This window comes from Hordeum vulgare, chromosome 4H (assembly GCF_904849725.1).
Source record: "Hordeum vulgare subsp. vulgare chromosome 4H, MorexV3_pseudomolecules_assembly, whole genome shotgun sequence".
NCBI lineage: Eukaryota > Viridiplantae > Streptophyta > Magnoliopsida > Poales > Poaceae > Hordeum > Hordeum vulgare.
The window spans coordinates 516,509,223-516,526,345 of record NC_058521.1 but is presented as its reverse complement, the minus strand read 5'-3'; the positions used below and the strand labels follow the sequence as shown (position 1 = coordinate 516,526,345).

General features: G+C 42.4%; 2 protein-coding genes across 2 annotated transcripts; one reads left to right on the top strand and one right to left on the bottom strand.

The window, feature by feature from the left end:
• Window positions 1–3,362: 3,362 nt before the first annotated feature.
• LOC123450682 (replication protein A 32 kDa subunit B-like) lies at window positions 3,363–5,054 on the bottom strand. The gene is made up of 8 exons (XM_045127816.1): window positions 4,851–5,054; window positions 4,487–4,593; window positions 4,357–4,398; window positions 4,184–4,261; window positions 3,998–4,085; window positions 3,797–3,924; window positions 3,652–3,720; window positions 3,363–3,566 (listed from the first exon to the last, which is right to left on the bottom strand). The coding sequence occupies exons 1-6, from the start codon at window positions 5,052–5,054 to the stop codon at window positions 3,805–3,807; spliced, it is 639 nt and encodes a 212-aa protein (XP_044983751.1). The 3' UTR covers window positions 3,363–3,566; window positions 3,652–3,720; window positions 3,797–3,804.
• A 5,150-nt stretch (window positions 5,055–10,204) lies between these two features.
• Window positions 10,205–11,444, top strand: LOC123450681. The gene is made up of 4 exons (XM_045127814.1): window positions 10,205–10,534; window positions 10,709–10,904; window positions 10,991–11,083; window positions 11,178–11,444. Exons 1-4 carry the CDS (start codon window positions 10,236–10,238, stop codon window positions 11,442–11,444), a joined length of 855 nt encoding a protein of 284 aa, XP_044983749.1. The 5' UTR covers window positions 10,205–10,235.
• The last annotated feature ends 5,679 nt before the right edge of the window (window positions 11,445–17,123 follow it).

The following is a 17,123-nucleotide window of genomic DNA, read 5'->3' as shown; positions in this document are numbered from 1 at the left end:
CCCGATCCGTGTGGTGTTCTTTGCATATGGAGACGATTAACCCTACACAAAGGACTTTAGTACGATACATCCGGTTCTATTGCAACTATAGCTGAGGAGCTTTATCCGGTGGGCATCCGAACACAATCTACTCATATAAAAGTGTTAGTGATTTGTTGGTCGTGTTTTGCCGTTGCACTATTTATTGTGTCACATTACATGTTGGATCATCCAAACACAATGCACGGTACAATCCACACGTTTTCAAATACAACTATCAAACGAATACCAACTACAAACTCTTGACTGACACGTGCGGTGCTCTTACATATTTAGGTGAAGAACTCTACATAACTGGAGTCATTCCGATACATCCGGTGCTCTTGCGCATATAGCTGAAGAACTCTACATAGCACCCCCCGAACGCAATCAAATGACTTTTGCAACCTTAGCCCCGCTTGGTCGGTTGGTGTTTAGCACTTTGATGTATATGGATTAAGAATGTTATAAAGCTCGGGGATATGATCATCTTGCTATATGAGCTAACGGAGTCCGCGTTGTTGGTACGAAGGTATTAATCAAATATAGTTCCAATAAAATAACGTGCGTTGCTCTTACATAGTTAGCTGAAGGATCCTACATGTTCGGTATTGGTACGAAGGTATTAATCAATAGAACCGATAAGAAATAATGTAAAATGCAACCTGACCCGTGTGGTGATCTTTGCATATGGAGACGATGAACCCTACACAAAGGACATTAGTACGATACATCCGGTGCTATTGCAACTATAGCCGGGGAGCTTTATCTGACGGGCATCCGAACACAATCTACTCATATAAAAGTGTCAGTGATTTGTTGGTCGTGTTTTGTGGTTGCATTATGTATTGTGTCATTGACCCGATTGTTGATATTTGTTGTGTTGTTACAATGCACGGTACCATACCCACGTTTGCAAATACAACGGCCCAACGAATACCAACAACAAACTCTTAACCGTGACATCCGGTGCTCTTGCGTTTATAGCTAAAGTACTCTACATAGCAGCCCCCCTTCTGCGATCGGAACATTTTGCAACCTTATCCCCGTTTGTTCTGTTGGTGTTTACCGCTTTGATGTACATGAGCAAACGGAGCTCGCGTTGTTGGTACAAAGGTATTAATGATATATGGATTAAGAATGTTATAAAGCTTGAGGAAATAAACAACTTGCTATATGAGCAAACGGAGCTCGGGTGGTTGGTAGTAAGGCAATAATCAATAGAATCGATAATAAATAACATAAGATGAAATCCGACACGTGTGGTGCTCTTGCATACAGAGACGATGAACTCTATCACATATATCTAGGGAGCTTTACACGGTGGACAACCGAACACAAACTAATCATATATAAGCCGTTGCATTATATATTGTGTCACATTACATTTTGGATTCGCTTGCGAAATCAGCGGCCGTACAATTTGTGTTCTTTTATATATGTGAACTGGGTATGAAGTTCTCTTACTAATAACATCAAGATGAACAAAACATATTTTTAATATGCATTGTTAGAGCTTTACAAAACGGTCATCCGAGTCCGAATTAATCACTTGCAAATTTAGCTTCATACCCGGTTCACATATGGCCACAAATTTAGGATGGGCTGCGGTATCATCAAAATGAACTTAAATATAACAACACAACAAATACGAAATGTGATTCATAAATTCTTCAACTGTTACAGTAACGGATTACAATAAAGGGTAATGGGAAATAACAGGTACGTGGGCACACAGTACCAATCGCATACAAAATAGTAATGATATACCGTTACAGGTAATGGGAAACAATGAAATTTGCTTCAATCACGGAAAGTCGGTGGCCAACGCTCGGTCAATGGAAATGCTTGCCTCATCTGACCATCCTCGGTTAACCAGCGCACCCCTCTGACAGTGCAATTAACCGTGTCGACAACAAACATGCCATGATCGAATGCGAAGGTTAATAGAACAACTAACGAGTTCTTGCTAGATGATCTGATTTGCACTGATTGGAAATCATTAGGGACAACATCCCCGTAATCAACACCAAACGCGGACTGCCATATGTTAGGACCAACAGTAGTAGAAAATGTGTGGACTAAATCTAGTCTCGAGCAACAGCTCCACTGTAAGCGGCCATGCACTAGTTGAAGCAGCCAGGTATTGAGTGAGCCATGAGAAAAATTTACCAAATACATGATGCGAGACTCGTTAAGAGAAACAGTGTAATCGAGACATGACCGGGCTGATATAGGTAGATGCACATCAGTGAATGTAGAGCTAGGAATGTCAAAGCAAATTAACATGCCTACGACATACATCATATATAATGAGCTGCCGGATAAAATGGAGTAAGGATCTATGTGAAAGATGCAAGGAGGACGATATGGAAAAGGATCAGACACAAATCTTGTCCAAGCCCCATCTCTGAACACACACACGTGTACGTGGAAATTAGTTTTGGACCTGAATTTTATACCATCGTAAGACCTACTAAAAGGGCCTGCTGCGTCTTTGACGAAAAAGGAAAACCCTGTCTGGCCGGCTGTTTGCAACAGACCAAATTGACCATAGAAGTTCAGGCTTTGTTGGCCATGCAGGCGAGGCACCCGAGGGATAGGAGTTGCTACAAATGAGTATGCAAGTGAAAACGAGCTAGGAAACAAAGTGTAGTACCCATCGACACTGATCTCGTCGGTTTCAGAGGAAACAAATGGAGGGATGCTAACACTTATGAGCAGTTGACCAGATTCAGATGCTAGTATGCATTTTCTTGAGAGGGAATAATCATCGATACGGGAACGAAGAAGCATTCTGGTGGCCTCACCTTGCAAAGCCAATGCATCCACGACACGAAAATGGAGGCTGTAACCACGTTCGAACTCGGCCAAGAATCCGAGCACGGCCGGGCGATTGCGGCGAACGTATGTCTGAATGAAAGGCTGGGATCTACATATACTCATCCATTGGGGATTAACAGCAGAGCTGCGGATGATTGAACGGGTGCATGATAGCCTTGAAAGGATTTCTATCACAAGGATCTTATTGTCAGTAACTGACATGGGATTGATGCTGGACATGGAGGAATGGGAAGGTTTGAGTTGGTTGATGGAGGGAGAGGTTGCAGGGGGTCAATAGTATGGCACTGTGTTTGGAATGAGGGAGCAAGCAAGCGGTGGGTGGGCTGGTGAATAGTTTTATCGGCCTGTGTTTGTAATGAGGGAGCAAGAAGAACGCCTTGAGAAGTGAGGTGTCTCAGCAACGCCAAGACAAAAAACATTATTAGAAAAAACATAGCGCTCAATACAGACTAATAAAGTAGCAGAAGCGCACTGACGACATAAATATTTCCGAGCTGGATTACCGATCAACGATGCTAATTATTAAGTAGCCGAAGTGCAGTGATGACATAAACATAAATATTACCGAGATGAAAAAACATAGTGCTCAACACAGACTAATAACGTAAGATCAGCCAGAAGATCATAAGTTCGAAGACTTGAAATGTCGTTCATAAATGGTAGTGTACATCTCACCGAGCTGGAGTTGCTCTGCTATCACCTTCCTGAAATTTGAAGAACAGACATTAGTATATAGAAACAATTATGTCAAGTTATAGAATAGCGAACAAATGTGGGAAAATACATTACATGATATCGTCTTGACTTGCGCCAACCGTGCTGCGAAGCAACTTTAGGCTCACCCCATGTTCTATATCACTAAAAAATACAAAGAACTTTATAATGATGATGAGTAGGATTTTAGGCTGCGATGAACACTGTAAAGGCTGCTCACCGGTAGGCTCAGTCGCGCAAAATGGAGAATATCTTCTCCTTGAGACTACATTCATTTGGAATCTGACTTGGAGTGATATGGCTTATTGGCATGACGGTCGATGCCGACGTAACGGCATCAAGGTTTTTCTGCAATTAAACGTAATCCAATTTTATACAGGCAGTATGAATTATATATCAAGAATTGACTAGCACGACAAACCTTTAATATGCTCTGACTAGAAATATCAATATGAGCCTTGATGCAGTAGAGAAAGTGATGGGTTATGTCGTTGAAGTTTTTTATAGTCCTAAAACATAAAACAAGACTCCTTCAGGCATTAACGAATGATAACAATGGAAACATAATGCATCCAAAAGTTGGTTATCTTTATCCTGCTCCACGAACCTGACCATGTAGGCTTTGATTTGGAAAAAATTGTCCAAGCTAGTAGCCCTCCCGACGACACGTACATAAACCCCATTGCTGTTTGTATGGAAAAATATATCTAAAGGACATGATAAAAAATTATTGACGTGGTATAATTACAAAGCATCATTAATGAAAATGATTTTTCTAACTTGAACGACCAAGCATCCCTGGAGTCCTGAGGGCAATCAAACCTGAATTAAATCGAGCCGGATGGATTACGTGTGTTAACAAATCGAACTAATTTATGTACTATTAATTGATGCTTTGTTACATACTCACCAGTAGTGTACATTTATGAACCCTGTGCCGTCATACAGGTCAAATGTGCAGTGATCCATGCAAAGACATTTATTTCTAACCATGCCTATAAGATCGATATGTGCATGCTTTCATTAGAAAATAGCACATTGTTTAAAATGGTAATACATAACTATATAGTTGAGTGTGATTCTACCGTTGACACCGACATGCCGTCAACAATCAATGGGTGGCGTTCGGTGTCTTCGTTGAAAGAATCCATCAGCATCTTAATAGTTAACGGCCTGAGAGATGATGGAGCAGTTTGGGGAGTTGGCGATTAAAAATCATATCAGGTAATATGAACCAAAAGGCCAGCATCCACCAAATCAGTAGTTGGACTTACGATGAAGGATGATGTACTGGATGGATTCGGCAGCGGCATCATCATTGCTTCGCCTGAGAACATCTCGGAGCTAGAGTTCGCTCGGTTTGACATGTCGTAGCTAAAGATATGGAGGTGGAGGTGGGAGGCACCGTATACTAATACCCGCGCGGCGCGGACCGGTACCCGCGCGACGCGAACAGATGGGCAGCACGGCCAAGGCATGGGCGAGGGGCACATCAATCAGTCAAACGTCACTGTACAATTAACAGTGAAGGGAGGCCCCTACCTGTGGAGAGGAGATGTCTATCCAGCGCATGCAGCAGTGGAATCCAATGTGAGGAGCTGTCAGGATGCAAAACGAGCATGGAATCCAATGGGAGGCACCGTATGCAAAACGAGCTGTCAGGATGCAATGTGAGGAGCTGTGAGGATGCCCCCATGGAACTCTGTTATGGTTAGACACCGCACTTTATGTCGTGATCAAGAATCTTGCCCAGGCCCTGCCTCTAGACACAAACCTATATATGTGCACGTCGGTTTTATAACGCCTTAATGACGACCTCCAAAACATTACTCACAAAAGTCCGGTGTTCTGGTTAATAACAGACCATCACATATAAAACGAGCACTGCTGCAGACCCGTGAGTTGTTGTTTGCCAGCTTTGTCTGAGAAGCAAACCCGTGACTTCAATTCAACGAGGGTTGTGGCATGCCCGCGCAGCAGAGCAACCAGACCCGGTACGACACGAGCGTAAAGCAAAGGATTTAACATCGCCTGGATCACGGAGTTGCGTGAACAGTGCGTGTTGTCTGAGAATGGACCACACACTTTAATTCAGTGATGTGTGCGTTAGTTACAATATTAATGAGAATTTATTGTGGATATGCACAAGGTTCTCTACAAAAAGGGTGAGAGCTCCTCTCGGCAATGTCAGTCCACTTGCTTAAGCCTAAAATCTTCCACCCAAGCACCCAAAGCACACACACAGTGGGATGGCGAACCTTCAGGCAGTCCACAGGTTGCACTGCGCGTGTGGCAGGCACTGCGCAAAGCGCAAAGGTTTGTCGGTGGCTAAGCGCGACAAGTTCTTTCTGAACTGCGTCAACTACAACGTGAGATGACCGTAAATAGTGTCACCCTGTTCGGATCAAACTGTTTTTTTTGCTCTAACGCAATTTTACTGTTGTCTCGTATGTTGTAAACAGGTACCAGGTGCCAGATTTTGCAAAGCATACATCTGGGAGGAAGACCTCGACAGGTACACGAACCAGTATTGCCAAACTTCGGTTGATCTTGCAAACTACCACAAGAGCCGTCATGAGAGGTGCGAGGAGAAACTTGACGAGGTCTATGAAGAGCTCAAAGAGGCAAATGGTGAGATAAGGAGGCTCAAGAGGATGAACAAGGCGATCCAGATGGCTCTAGCAGCTACTGCACCAGTAGCTGCAATCATAGCGGTCACGTCCGCATGGGTGGCTAAGTGAGCCAGATCGCATCGATCTGAATATTTGGTGGCCAACAAAAAGTATTATGTATCGTACTATTCCCTAAGTTTCCACTAGTTATGAGCTTGGAAGTTTTGTTTCCAACAAAAAGCTCAACGTTTGTCGTACCGTAGCAATTTGAAGTTGGCAAGTTAAACAATGTATTAGACTATCCTGAAGAGTTTTAGCAAGAAGAATCCACTGTGTTATGTCCTTTGTACTCATCGGTTCCGCACTATAGTTGTTAACAAATATTAACAAACTTGGCCAGCGTGAGTGACCATGTGGCCTACCCCATCAAGCGTACTTGTCATATGGCCACCGTGTGCCATCCCTGTGGGCCACTCCATCAGACGTGCAACGTTAGGAAGTTGCCGGTCTCTGTAGAGGAGGCAAGGGTATCTGTCTCTGTTTTTGTCCCTGTCCATACAGGCAGACGCATTGACAGGGAGCAAGCAGTGATAGAAGCCACTTACTCTGTTCGAGCTCTCAGGCAAAGCTCCAAGACCTAGAAGAGTATTTGGACCAAGATTTGCAAAAGGTATGTCCCAAGCCCCTTACTCTACAAGGTCTATCTCAGATGGATCTATTTACAGATGCACGAGCATGTCGATCTTGCTTGTTTCGTGCTTTCTATGGCACATTGCCAACGAACATGGTTCAGATCTGTGTTCGTCTGGTTTCATCCCATCTTGATCTGTTGGGAATGTAAGATTCTATGAAACCTGTTTCCCCACCTACTAGTATGACAGTTAGGGCCGGCACAGAAATAACCTACAATAAAACGATAGTATTTATTATCCGGCATAAATTAATACAAATGGGTTTATTCTTGATGTTTATGGCCGGCAGAGTAATAACCTACAATGCATGATGTTACTTCTACGATGGCTAGCCTCTAGGATTAATATTCAGGCCGGTAATTTTATTCTTGAAATTAAAGAGAAAATATACACCCGGTGACCTACTTTCGCTGCAACGCTGACTGTTAGAGCATCGATGGCAGTTGTCATATATTTTGTAGTACATCGATGCTAGTGTATAACTTATCGAGATGGATCAGCGATATTATTACCGCAAGTTGTCAAATAGCAATGCTCCGTGTTATACTTATATGAAAACCAAACAAAAAATATATTTTATGTGAACAATTTATCAATAATAAGGGGATAGAAGGCTGGTTCGCACAATAAGTTGAGTGGCGCGGTCGCAACCGTGAGCAACGGGGTGAAACACTTTGAAGACTATATTTTTTTCATTTATTAATGGTTATAAAAAATGGCAACAGTTGAAATGACGTTCAAACACGATGAGTTGTGTAATAGTAATTATTACAATTCTGTTATTACCACATGGTTTTCGCAATGTATTACGTTTGTTAAGTTGTGACGGCACTGAAAAATGTTTACCATGCTTATGATTTTCAGGTCATGTCCTCGGACTCCTCAGGATCCATGTACTAGGAATCGGATGAAGAGGGCATCGGTGACTTTGACGCGTACCCAACTACAGAATTGTGTCAAGAGGAAGGAGAATCTGATTATGACGGGTGCGGAAAGGGAAATAAAAAAAGGCGGGGGCTGTCTGATAAACTCCAGGGGCAGTGTGAAGAGGTTTAAGAAAGTGAACGATCTGCTGTGAGAGGAGAAGAGGAAACTAGTTGACGAGATGAAGTTAGGAGGCTTAATGCATATACCAAAAATTACTAGGGCAGATATGTATCAACAGATGTGGGTTCTTAGCAAGGTTGATGAAAAAGCTTCAGCAATAATTGTGGATGGTAGAAGGGACACTCCATTTGATGACAAAGACGTCGAGAAGGTTCTAGGTGTGCCCGGAGAAGGAGCAACAATAAACAAGACCCAAGCACCCCACGTGTGTAGTTCAGTCAGGCAAACACTCGGGATAAGCAGTAGTGAAACAAGGATTTCGGTCATTGAGGAAATTGTAAAGAAAGAATATGGCAGGAAAATGACGAAGGCAGAAACTGATGCTTTCAAGGTTGCATACGTTATATGTGCGGTTACATATGTTCTGGCACCGCCATTGAAGCACAATTACTTCATGACAGACTACTGGGGCGGGCTGCACACCCCTGGTCTCATACACATGTACAACTGGGGTAAGTACGTCCGGGAAGAAGTGCTTATATCTGCTGGGAGGGTGAAGTCAGAGCTCCTTGGAGGCAAAGTAAAATCAAACATCTCTGGGTGCACTTTTTTCATTCAGGTATGGGTAGATTAAGATTGTTCGAGAGTAACACAAACTATAAGTTGTGTTTTTCGGTCTAATGAAATACATACATAATGCCACAAGTGTTCTATCTAGACAATCTCGATCTTGAGGAAGACAACCTACCACACGATGTATTTACGAGATGCAAGGTCTATGACCAGAAGACAATTAACAGAATTATTGATGCGGATATGAGCACAGGAAAAAATTCAGAAATTGTGATATACGGACTGCTGCTGGTATGAGCATATAATGATAGTTGACACTAACTTATTTTCGGTTAACTATTATTAGTTCAATTATGTTGTTCTAACGTGCCGGTTTTTGTGTTGATGTTCAGCCGAGGCCAGCGCACACAGTATGTTACAGCAGGAACATGTATTCGAGGTCGTTAATACGGAATTTCACAAATCACGCAGAAGGGTCAAGCAAAACCAAGAGAGGACCGATGGTCGAGGAGGTACTATTAACATCCCAATATGCATTTAAAAATGTGATTTTAATCCAGAAGGAGGCTTGGTGTATAACATATGTTTGCATATTTGGGTGAAATATCAGATTGTATCCATACTTGTGGAAAAAGTGGGGCAATACTCATCTAAATGCAGAGCAGTTTTGCAAATGGCGTATAAGAAAGGTGAAAAGATAAACAAACGCCACGCTCATGGGTGGGAAGGGGTATTAAGTGAGACAAAAACCTTTATCGAAGAAGAGACCTCAAAGATCACTGCAGATATAGAAGAAATATCAAGTACTGTAAGGCAGAACAACAAAAGGCCTAGGGAAGATAAATATAAAGGTAAGGAATTCATGCTGTGAATTTAAAGATTTACATATACCGAAAGATTTGTTTGTGACTAATACCTTTATATCAATCAAGGAGGTGATGTCTCCAATGAAGAGTCCGGAGAAGAGTCGCCATTGTCACCAGGTTCAGCCATGTGTAACCCAAATACCAATACGTTACACTAACGAAGATCCTGGACCTGTTAGCCATAGGGCAAATGAAAATCAACACGGTTGTTCAACAAAAAGAGCAAGGGTCAAAGATGCAACTGCAGAGGCTGACCCAGCAATAAAAAATCTAGATGAACTAATTGTTGCAGTGGAGCAACATAACGAAGTCAACGATGATACAGAAGTGCATGACCAAATGCCAATTCAGGCTCAATCAGCAGATGGTAGGAAGTGGATTTATGGACCTCATTCGTCGCTGAACACAGAGATCCCCTCATTTGACCTTGGCGTAGACAAAGATGAAGCAGTCCAGGTATCAAGCAGGGAAGTGACAGCCTTGGATACAAGACGGCAAGATAAACACACTGAGCAGTACACAAAACAGGGCGGTCCAAGCAAATTTAAGATAGATTTCACAGGCTTCAGGAGCATAGACCTGATGGATGATTTCAGCAAAGCGGTCTCGCCACATGGTAAAGATTCATTGTGTCGTTTGATATTTCAATTGTTGTATATTCCCTCTGTACATATGTATATTTAGTTGGAAAGAACTAGTATAGTTCCTCCAACTAACAGTAATCATCTACGTACAAAGTACTAAACACGGTCTCGTCAGTGTTTGCAGGTGCGAGTTTCGTGCCATCAGCTAACACAACACCGGGGTCAACAGATGGAAGAGATGGCCTGCAAGGTGATAGAACAATCTAATTAAACATAACACAAGTTATGTACCACCCATATCTTTGGAAGATGATAACAATTTGCATAATGTGCATTGCAGGGCTAAGACTTGAGATAGTATGCACTCCTGCACACGAGGTTGTTCAACTCAACAAGGCGGCAGGAACAACACATGTCAGCCTGAACAGGGAGATAGCCGCCCAAAAGCTAGACATACGTGAGGAGATGGAGCAGGCAACAATCAATCTAAACGTTACACAAACACAAGATGGGCTTAGTACACAACCACAGAGAAAAAGGACCGTTAAGCCAGGGAGGGCTGCACGATCCCCTTTCGTCCTAGGGTATGATCCTCCTGTAAGAGCACCAGCTAATGTTAAAAAGGTCTTTAGGATGTTTATGAAAGAGCCTGCAGATGCAAGGAAAGAGTATGTAACCCTTTTACATACATCACAAAAAGGTTTTGGTTGCTTAGCATTGATTCTTCTTAAGCTAACATGTGGATTTTACATTTGCAGCAATTGGGTTATCAGCACGCAGCCAAAATACCTGGAGCTCACGGCTGATCGTATCAGGATGAACCTGTCCGAAGGAGGTGTAATAGAGAATGATTTGATGACAGTAGCAGTTAGAAGATACCAGCAAATGGACTTTATCTTTGCATTGGACAAAGATGAAGGTTGCTGGCGACATTGGCTAGAGCCAGACTTTGTGGTGAGTACAACTATTGATGACAAAATATATAAAATCATTTTATGCCAGATAAACGAGCTCTGCTTATTGGCTGTTGTATTTAACAGAACCATGTGAGTAGAGGAGACGTGATCGTGAGGTACGTCCGGGATATGTTAATCGGGGAACATATTAATTATGACGTGCACAGATGCACAGAGGTATTTAGTAGACAACGCTTTTTTAAGTACCGCTCTTATCTATAGTATGAAAAATGTTATATGAATACAATCTTACTACTGATTAATTGTCTAGTTCATACTGCCTGTGAAGTTCAACTTCACATGGTCGACATACATATGGGATTTTCCAAAAAAGAGGATAATTGTCCTTGACCCAACCATTAACAATGGGGACGAGTCTGACAAAGTAATCCAGAACAGGCACCGTAAGGTTGCAGATAACCTTCATGTTGCATTGCAAAGCTGCATTCAACAATTCTTTCAAGGTTGGGCTCCAGACATGGCAAGATGGAATACAGTTTCCCCGAAAGGGCTCAATGTTGGCCTATGCAACGGGTAATTTCAACAGCCATAAACATGGCATGAGTGCGTAGATATGTGTGTTTACAGTATATATATTAATGTTTTCAGGCCAGACAGTGGGGTATGCGCTACACTACGGATGCAACTGGATGGGAAGTAAATTCAAGAGGGTCTTAAACCCGGTTCGTAAGCAGCTGACTTGTAACGTTTTCAATTAACCGCTAATGCAAAACAACGAATATGTGATAACGCATGACGTTTCATGTCTTACCAGCAAAATGATGGAGTTCTCCATTCCAGGATGAACATACTGGTAGATGTACTTGGATTGGAGGGGAACATTGGACACATGCCTGAGAGATACCGGAAATTCCTCGTTAGGAAAAATCAGTAAGCACGATGGACGATGCTTTAAAAAAATTGTGTGGTATTTTGGTCAAGCATCAAAGACGCAGTTTGAACTATTGGATGTAAGGTACAAGTTAATCTGCAATGTTTAAGCATCCGGACAGACAATCATACTTTAAATTTGGGGAATGTAATATTTCGTTATTTCAAGCTTGAACAATCTAGTTTGGCAATACTATCTATTTGTTATGGCAATCTGTTTTTGCATCAAATACCTTAACAGTGCAAGCTTAGAAAGAACACACCAAAGAAGATGCATGGTGAAATAGTTTTTCCTACATAACTTTATATAGCTAAGTATATGGATGAGCTGGCAGCACATCATTATCCCCCCTGCGACCAAATGGAGTAGATCCCTGTTATGAAGCAATGTGTTCATGAGCCTAAATAGCAAATTAGGACCTCTTGCAACTCAAAAACCACACATTGCCATTTTTGGTATAATGAAAATAGATTCATACTTTTTTGAGATTTTGCATAGTATGCATCATAAATGATTCTCATGAGTACAAAAAATGCAATAAGCTGATAACAACCTAACCTAGGCAAAGTGAGACCTTTGGCAGGAAAAGGGAAGGACCACTCTTTTATTGCTTCTGCTTGTGTGAAACAACATTTATAGGCATAATGAGCCATTTAACCATTTGTAAGTTGTAGCAACACTCTTGACAGTAAGATCACTTTACTAAAACAACAGGAAGGAATACTCAGACAGCTCCTTAAAATAACAGATAACAACAGGTGATAAACATTTGCGAATTCCATATACAGTAGCATTACACGGAACTTTGAAACTAAACAACTGAAGACCATCAAGTAAAACAAAATATAATGCAGCTTTATGTTGCAAGTTATACATAAGTTCAGGGCAGGGAGAGCCATGTCTGATATATGATTCGATATATAAATTGAGGTCAAAATCTTTATAGATATGATTTCGTAAGAAAAAAATCATTAATAACGAACAAGATACGGAATAAGAACGCACTGCATGTCACCTGGATCTGGCAGGGTCACTGACGGATACGAAATTTATTATGAAGATGCATCAAGTACGTATATTTTATTCTTTGGTCGTACATCAACCATAGCATTGTGTTGGGGATACAGAAAGAGAAACAGATTTCAAAAGCAGTTCACAGAAACTGCAAGCGTTATTATGTGAAAAGGAAGATTATTAATACCAAACGGACGTTTTAATATGAGAAACGGATAAAATCACTAACACCAACCATAGTATTTGGTTGGGGATCGATTGAATGAAACGGAAGGGGAAAGTTTATATGGATAACGATTTAGGGATTTCAGATTTAGAACTATAATGACAAAGATACCTGTTACTCTGACCTCGGATCTGACCGGGAGTCTTGCTCATCATAGATATGCCGCCTAACCGGCGGCGACGCCTCTGTATCAACGGGATAGCTTCGTAGAAATGGAGATTGGGAAGGAGCACAAGCAAGGTCGAGCCTGCGTCGTGAGATTCCTATTTTGTGGCGTCCTGAGATTCGTATTTCGTAGACATGGAGGTTGGGAAGAAGCACAAGAGTCGGTCCCGGTGAAGGAGGAGAGCCGGGGAAGGGATGGATAACGGGGGAGAGGAGAGCGGTGGGTGGGTGCCTTTTCAGACGCGCGTCGGAACTTTGTGGATGCCTTACACCGTACTTTACCTTTCAACTCTCCAGAAAGTTGTTAGGTAGCGCTGGTGGAATAACACACCGACTAATTATCAAAAAAAATGAAACTCCATGGGCACTAGCACCCATGGTTTTATTGATATAGAAGAAGCATCCCTCATGAGAAACCAGAAATTCGTCCCCGACGTGGATCGAACCCTGGTTGCTGGAGACGCCACTGCGCTCCCTTGCCACTAGGCTATTATCTTCGGATACTTAATCAGACTAAAAAACAAACAAAGCAGGCTGCTACTATTTGCTTCGTCTCAGGGTAAAATAACTCACTCACGCGATGCATGGCAAGTACAGGCACAGGATTCATGTACTAGATGTACTTGTGGGCTAGCAGTACTAGTTGTACTTGTTGGCAGAGGATTCCTTAGGCAGCTAGAATACAGCCTTTTATACGTGCATCAGAATATCACACTCCCGCGAGAATACGCCCCATGGCAGGTAAAGAAGTGAGACCGGTTGATGTGACAACATGCGGATGGACGACATGGATACGGGTTGCGCGCGAATACGGTTAGGATAAATCCGCGTCCAGGGTAAAGGTAACACCAAAAGGGCCCGAGAAGTAGCATGAAGAAAGGGCGCGAACGTTTGGTCCGTGGTGTCATGATCAGTACGTAAAGTAGTGTTATATCCAATACGAACTGTCAGAATTTCAGAAAATGGGTAATATACGAGGTATGCACATCGGCATACCAGACTTGGTGCAGAAGAGAACAGGATCGAATACGGTGTTTCAACACGTTGGCTACAGTTGGCAGTAAATGATGAGCTATCGGCTGCACGTAGAACCTTAGAACATGGTTAATAGTATAGCCAACTGCTGGCTATAAGCTATCTTATAGCCTATTTTATAGCTAGCTTGTATAATAGTTAGCTATTAAAAAGTACCACTTTTATCTTATATAGTTCACCTTTCATTCTCACAAAGCACCTAAGAGCACGTGCTAGAGCTAGCCCTTCACAAAGAGTCCACTTTCCTTTTCTCTCCTCTTCTCTCTCATCCAACTCAGCAAAAATATAGTATTTTAATCCTTACAGCCTGTTGACTGTACCTTATTGAACTTGCTCTTACGCCAATGCTCTGTGTGCGTCAGAAAGCTGTCCCAGGGAGCTGTGGAGTAGTAAATTTGTATATTCTATGTTTCGAAATGTCATCTTAGAGTATTAACTTGTGTTATAAATAACATATATTTAAAAGTAAAAAAGTATGTACATGTGGTTAATTAGTTGCGTATGAAAATTCAAGTATGAAATGGAAAAAGTGTAACAAGATATTATTAGGACCAAAAGAAAGAACATGATATTGATTTAAGTGGAAGTTTAAACGAATTTAGTAGTATATAAACAGCGGTTGTGCCGTAAAATAATCAAGACAATTAACACAGTCCTTTTGTCCATGTGCTTAAAGGATTCAATTATTGAAAATACAACGGGTGTAAAGGATATTACTTTCAGGACACATACTTTATATTTTATTTGGGTACATGAACAGAAAATGTTTCTTTTTGCAAGGAATGAACAACATATGTTACTTGAAGGATTAGAGCGCGTTAGGTGGAAGATATTTTTACGTTTTTAGTTCATAGTTAACAGGACAAACATGTTTGGCCCTTGGGGTATATATACCATATAAGAAAAAAAATAGTAAATACAAAAAATTCAATTTTTTTTTGAAATAAACTTGACCTGTTGCTGTGTTGGGGAACGTCGTATGGGAAACAAAAAAAATTCTACACACACAAGACCTATCATGGTAATGATCATCTACAAGAGGGGAGATCGAATTCACATACCCTTGTAGATCGCTAAGCGGGAAGCGTTAAGAAACGCGATTGATGTAGTCGAACGTCTTCGCGATCCGAATCACAAGCGCCCAAGAACTCCGTCCCGATCTAGTACCAAATGGACGGCACCTCCGCATTCAGCACACTACAGCTCGATGACGATCTTCGTCTTCTTGATCCAGCAAGAGAGACAAAGAGGTAGCTGAATTCTCCAACAGCACGACAGCGTGGCGGTGATGGTGGTGGAGCTACTCCGGCAGGGCTTCGTCGTGTCGTACCGAACTAGCTACACGGTGTCACAAAGTGGTGGAGGGAGAGAGGGTTGCACTATCGCTTGGGGTGCCAAAAGTCTCTCTCATCTTCACTATATATATAGGTGGGAGGGAGGGGTGGCGCCCTAGGGGAAAACACCTAGGGTCGGCCGGCGCAAGAGGAGAGGGAGGAGTCCTCCAACACAACCTGAAAGGAGGAGTCCTCCTTCCCCAATTCGGTTTGACCTCCTCTCATTTCATTTCTCCTTCTTTCGGCCGAAGTGGCCTCCTTTTTATAAGAGTATAAAAGAAGATCAAGTTTATTTTACAAAATCTATTTTTCTTTACTTTTCATTACTATTTTTGGGAACTTTGCAAAACTTGGATTAGATTTATATTGTCAGGCCAATAGATTTTTTTTGCCTTGAAGTCGAGAGCCATGTGAACCATACTGACGCTACATCCGTTGCGGTGAAAAAACTGTGGCCGAAAGGGAAAGTAGATGACACAGTAAATGGGATGCCCGAGGAAGGGTAAAATTTAGCCGAGCGACAGAAATTTTTCGACTCAGGTTAGGCGCATAAAATTTGACTGTAGTAGCCAAGTGGTGAAATGGTTTTATAATGAACGGTAACCTGATTTGTAGATTTGTTTGTCTTTAAACTAAGATGAAAGGATCGATATAGTTGACTAGAGGGGGGGTGAATAGGCAACGACCACTTTTTTAATTAATCTTAGCAAGTTAGGGTAAGCAACATACGGGGTGAACCTATATGAAGCTAACAACAAGAACTACTAAGACAAGTAAGAGATAGACAACAACATAAGCATACACGAAGTAAAGGTTAGAGATAACCACAAGTGGAGCCAATGAAGACGAGGATGTGTTACCGAAGTTCCTTCCCTTTGACAGGAAGTACGTCTCCGTTGGAGCGGTGTGGAGGCACAATGCTCCCCAATAAGCCACTAGGGCCACTGTATTCTCCTCACGCCCTCACACGATGCAAGGTACCGTGATTCCACTATAGGTGCCCTTGAAGGCGGCGACCGAACCTTTACAAACAAGGTTGGGGCAAACTCCACACAAAGCTTGGAGGCACCCAACAAGACCACGAAGCTTCACCACAATGGAATGTGGCTCCAAGGTGACCTCAACCGTCTAGGATGCTCAAACACCCAAGAGTAACAAGATCCGCAAGGGATTGGTGGGGGAATCAACTTTTCTCTTGGTGGAAGTGTAGATCTAGGCCTTCTCAACCAATCCCTAAAGAATCAACAAGTTTGATTGGCTAGGGAGAGAGATCGGGCACTTTTGATCTTAGGGAGCAATAATGGAGCTTGGGAGGGTCAAAGGTAGGATTCCACAGAAGAAGAACCCCTTATATAGTGGGGGGGGGGAATCCAACCGTTTTCCCACTCACAGCCCGAGCCTGGCTGCAGCGGTACTACCGCTAGCACTCCAGCGGTACTACCGCTGGCAGCAGCGGTACTACCGCTGGGCCCATGATAGTGCATAAACACTACCGGGCCAACCACCGCCAAGAAAGTCTTCGCAAAAAGGTCCGTCGAAGTACAGCCGCTA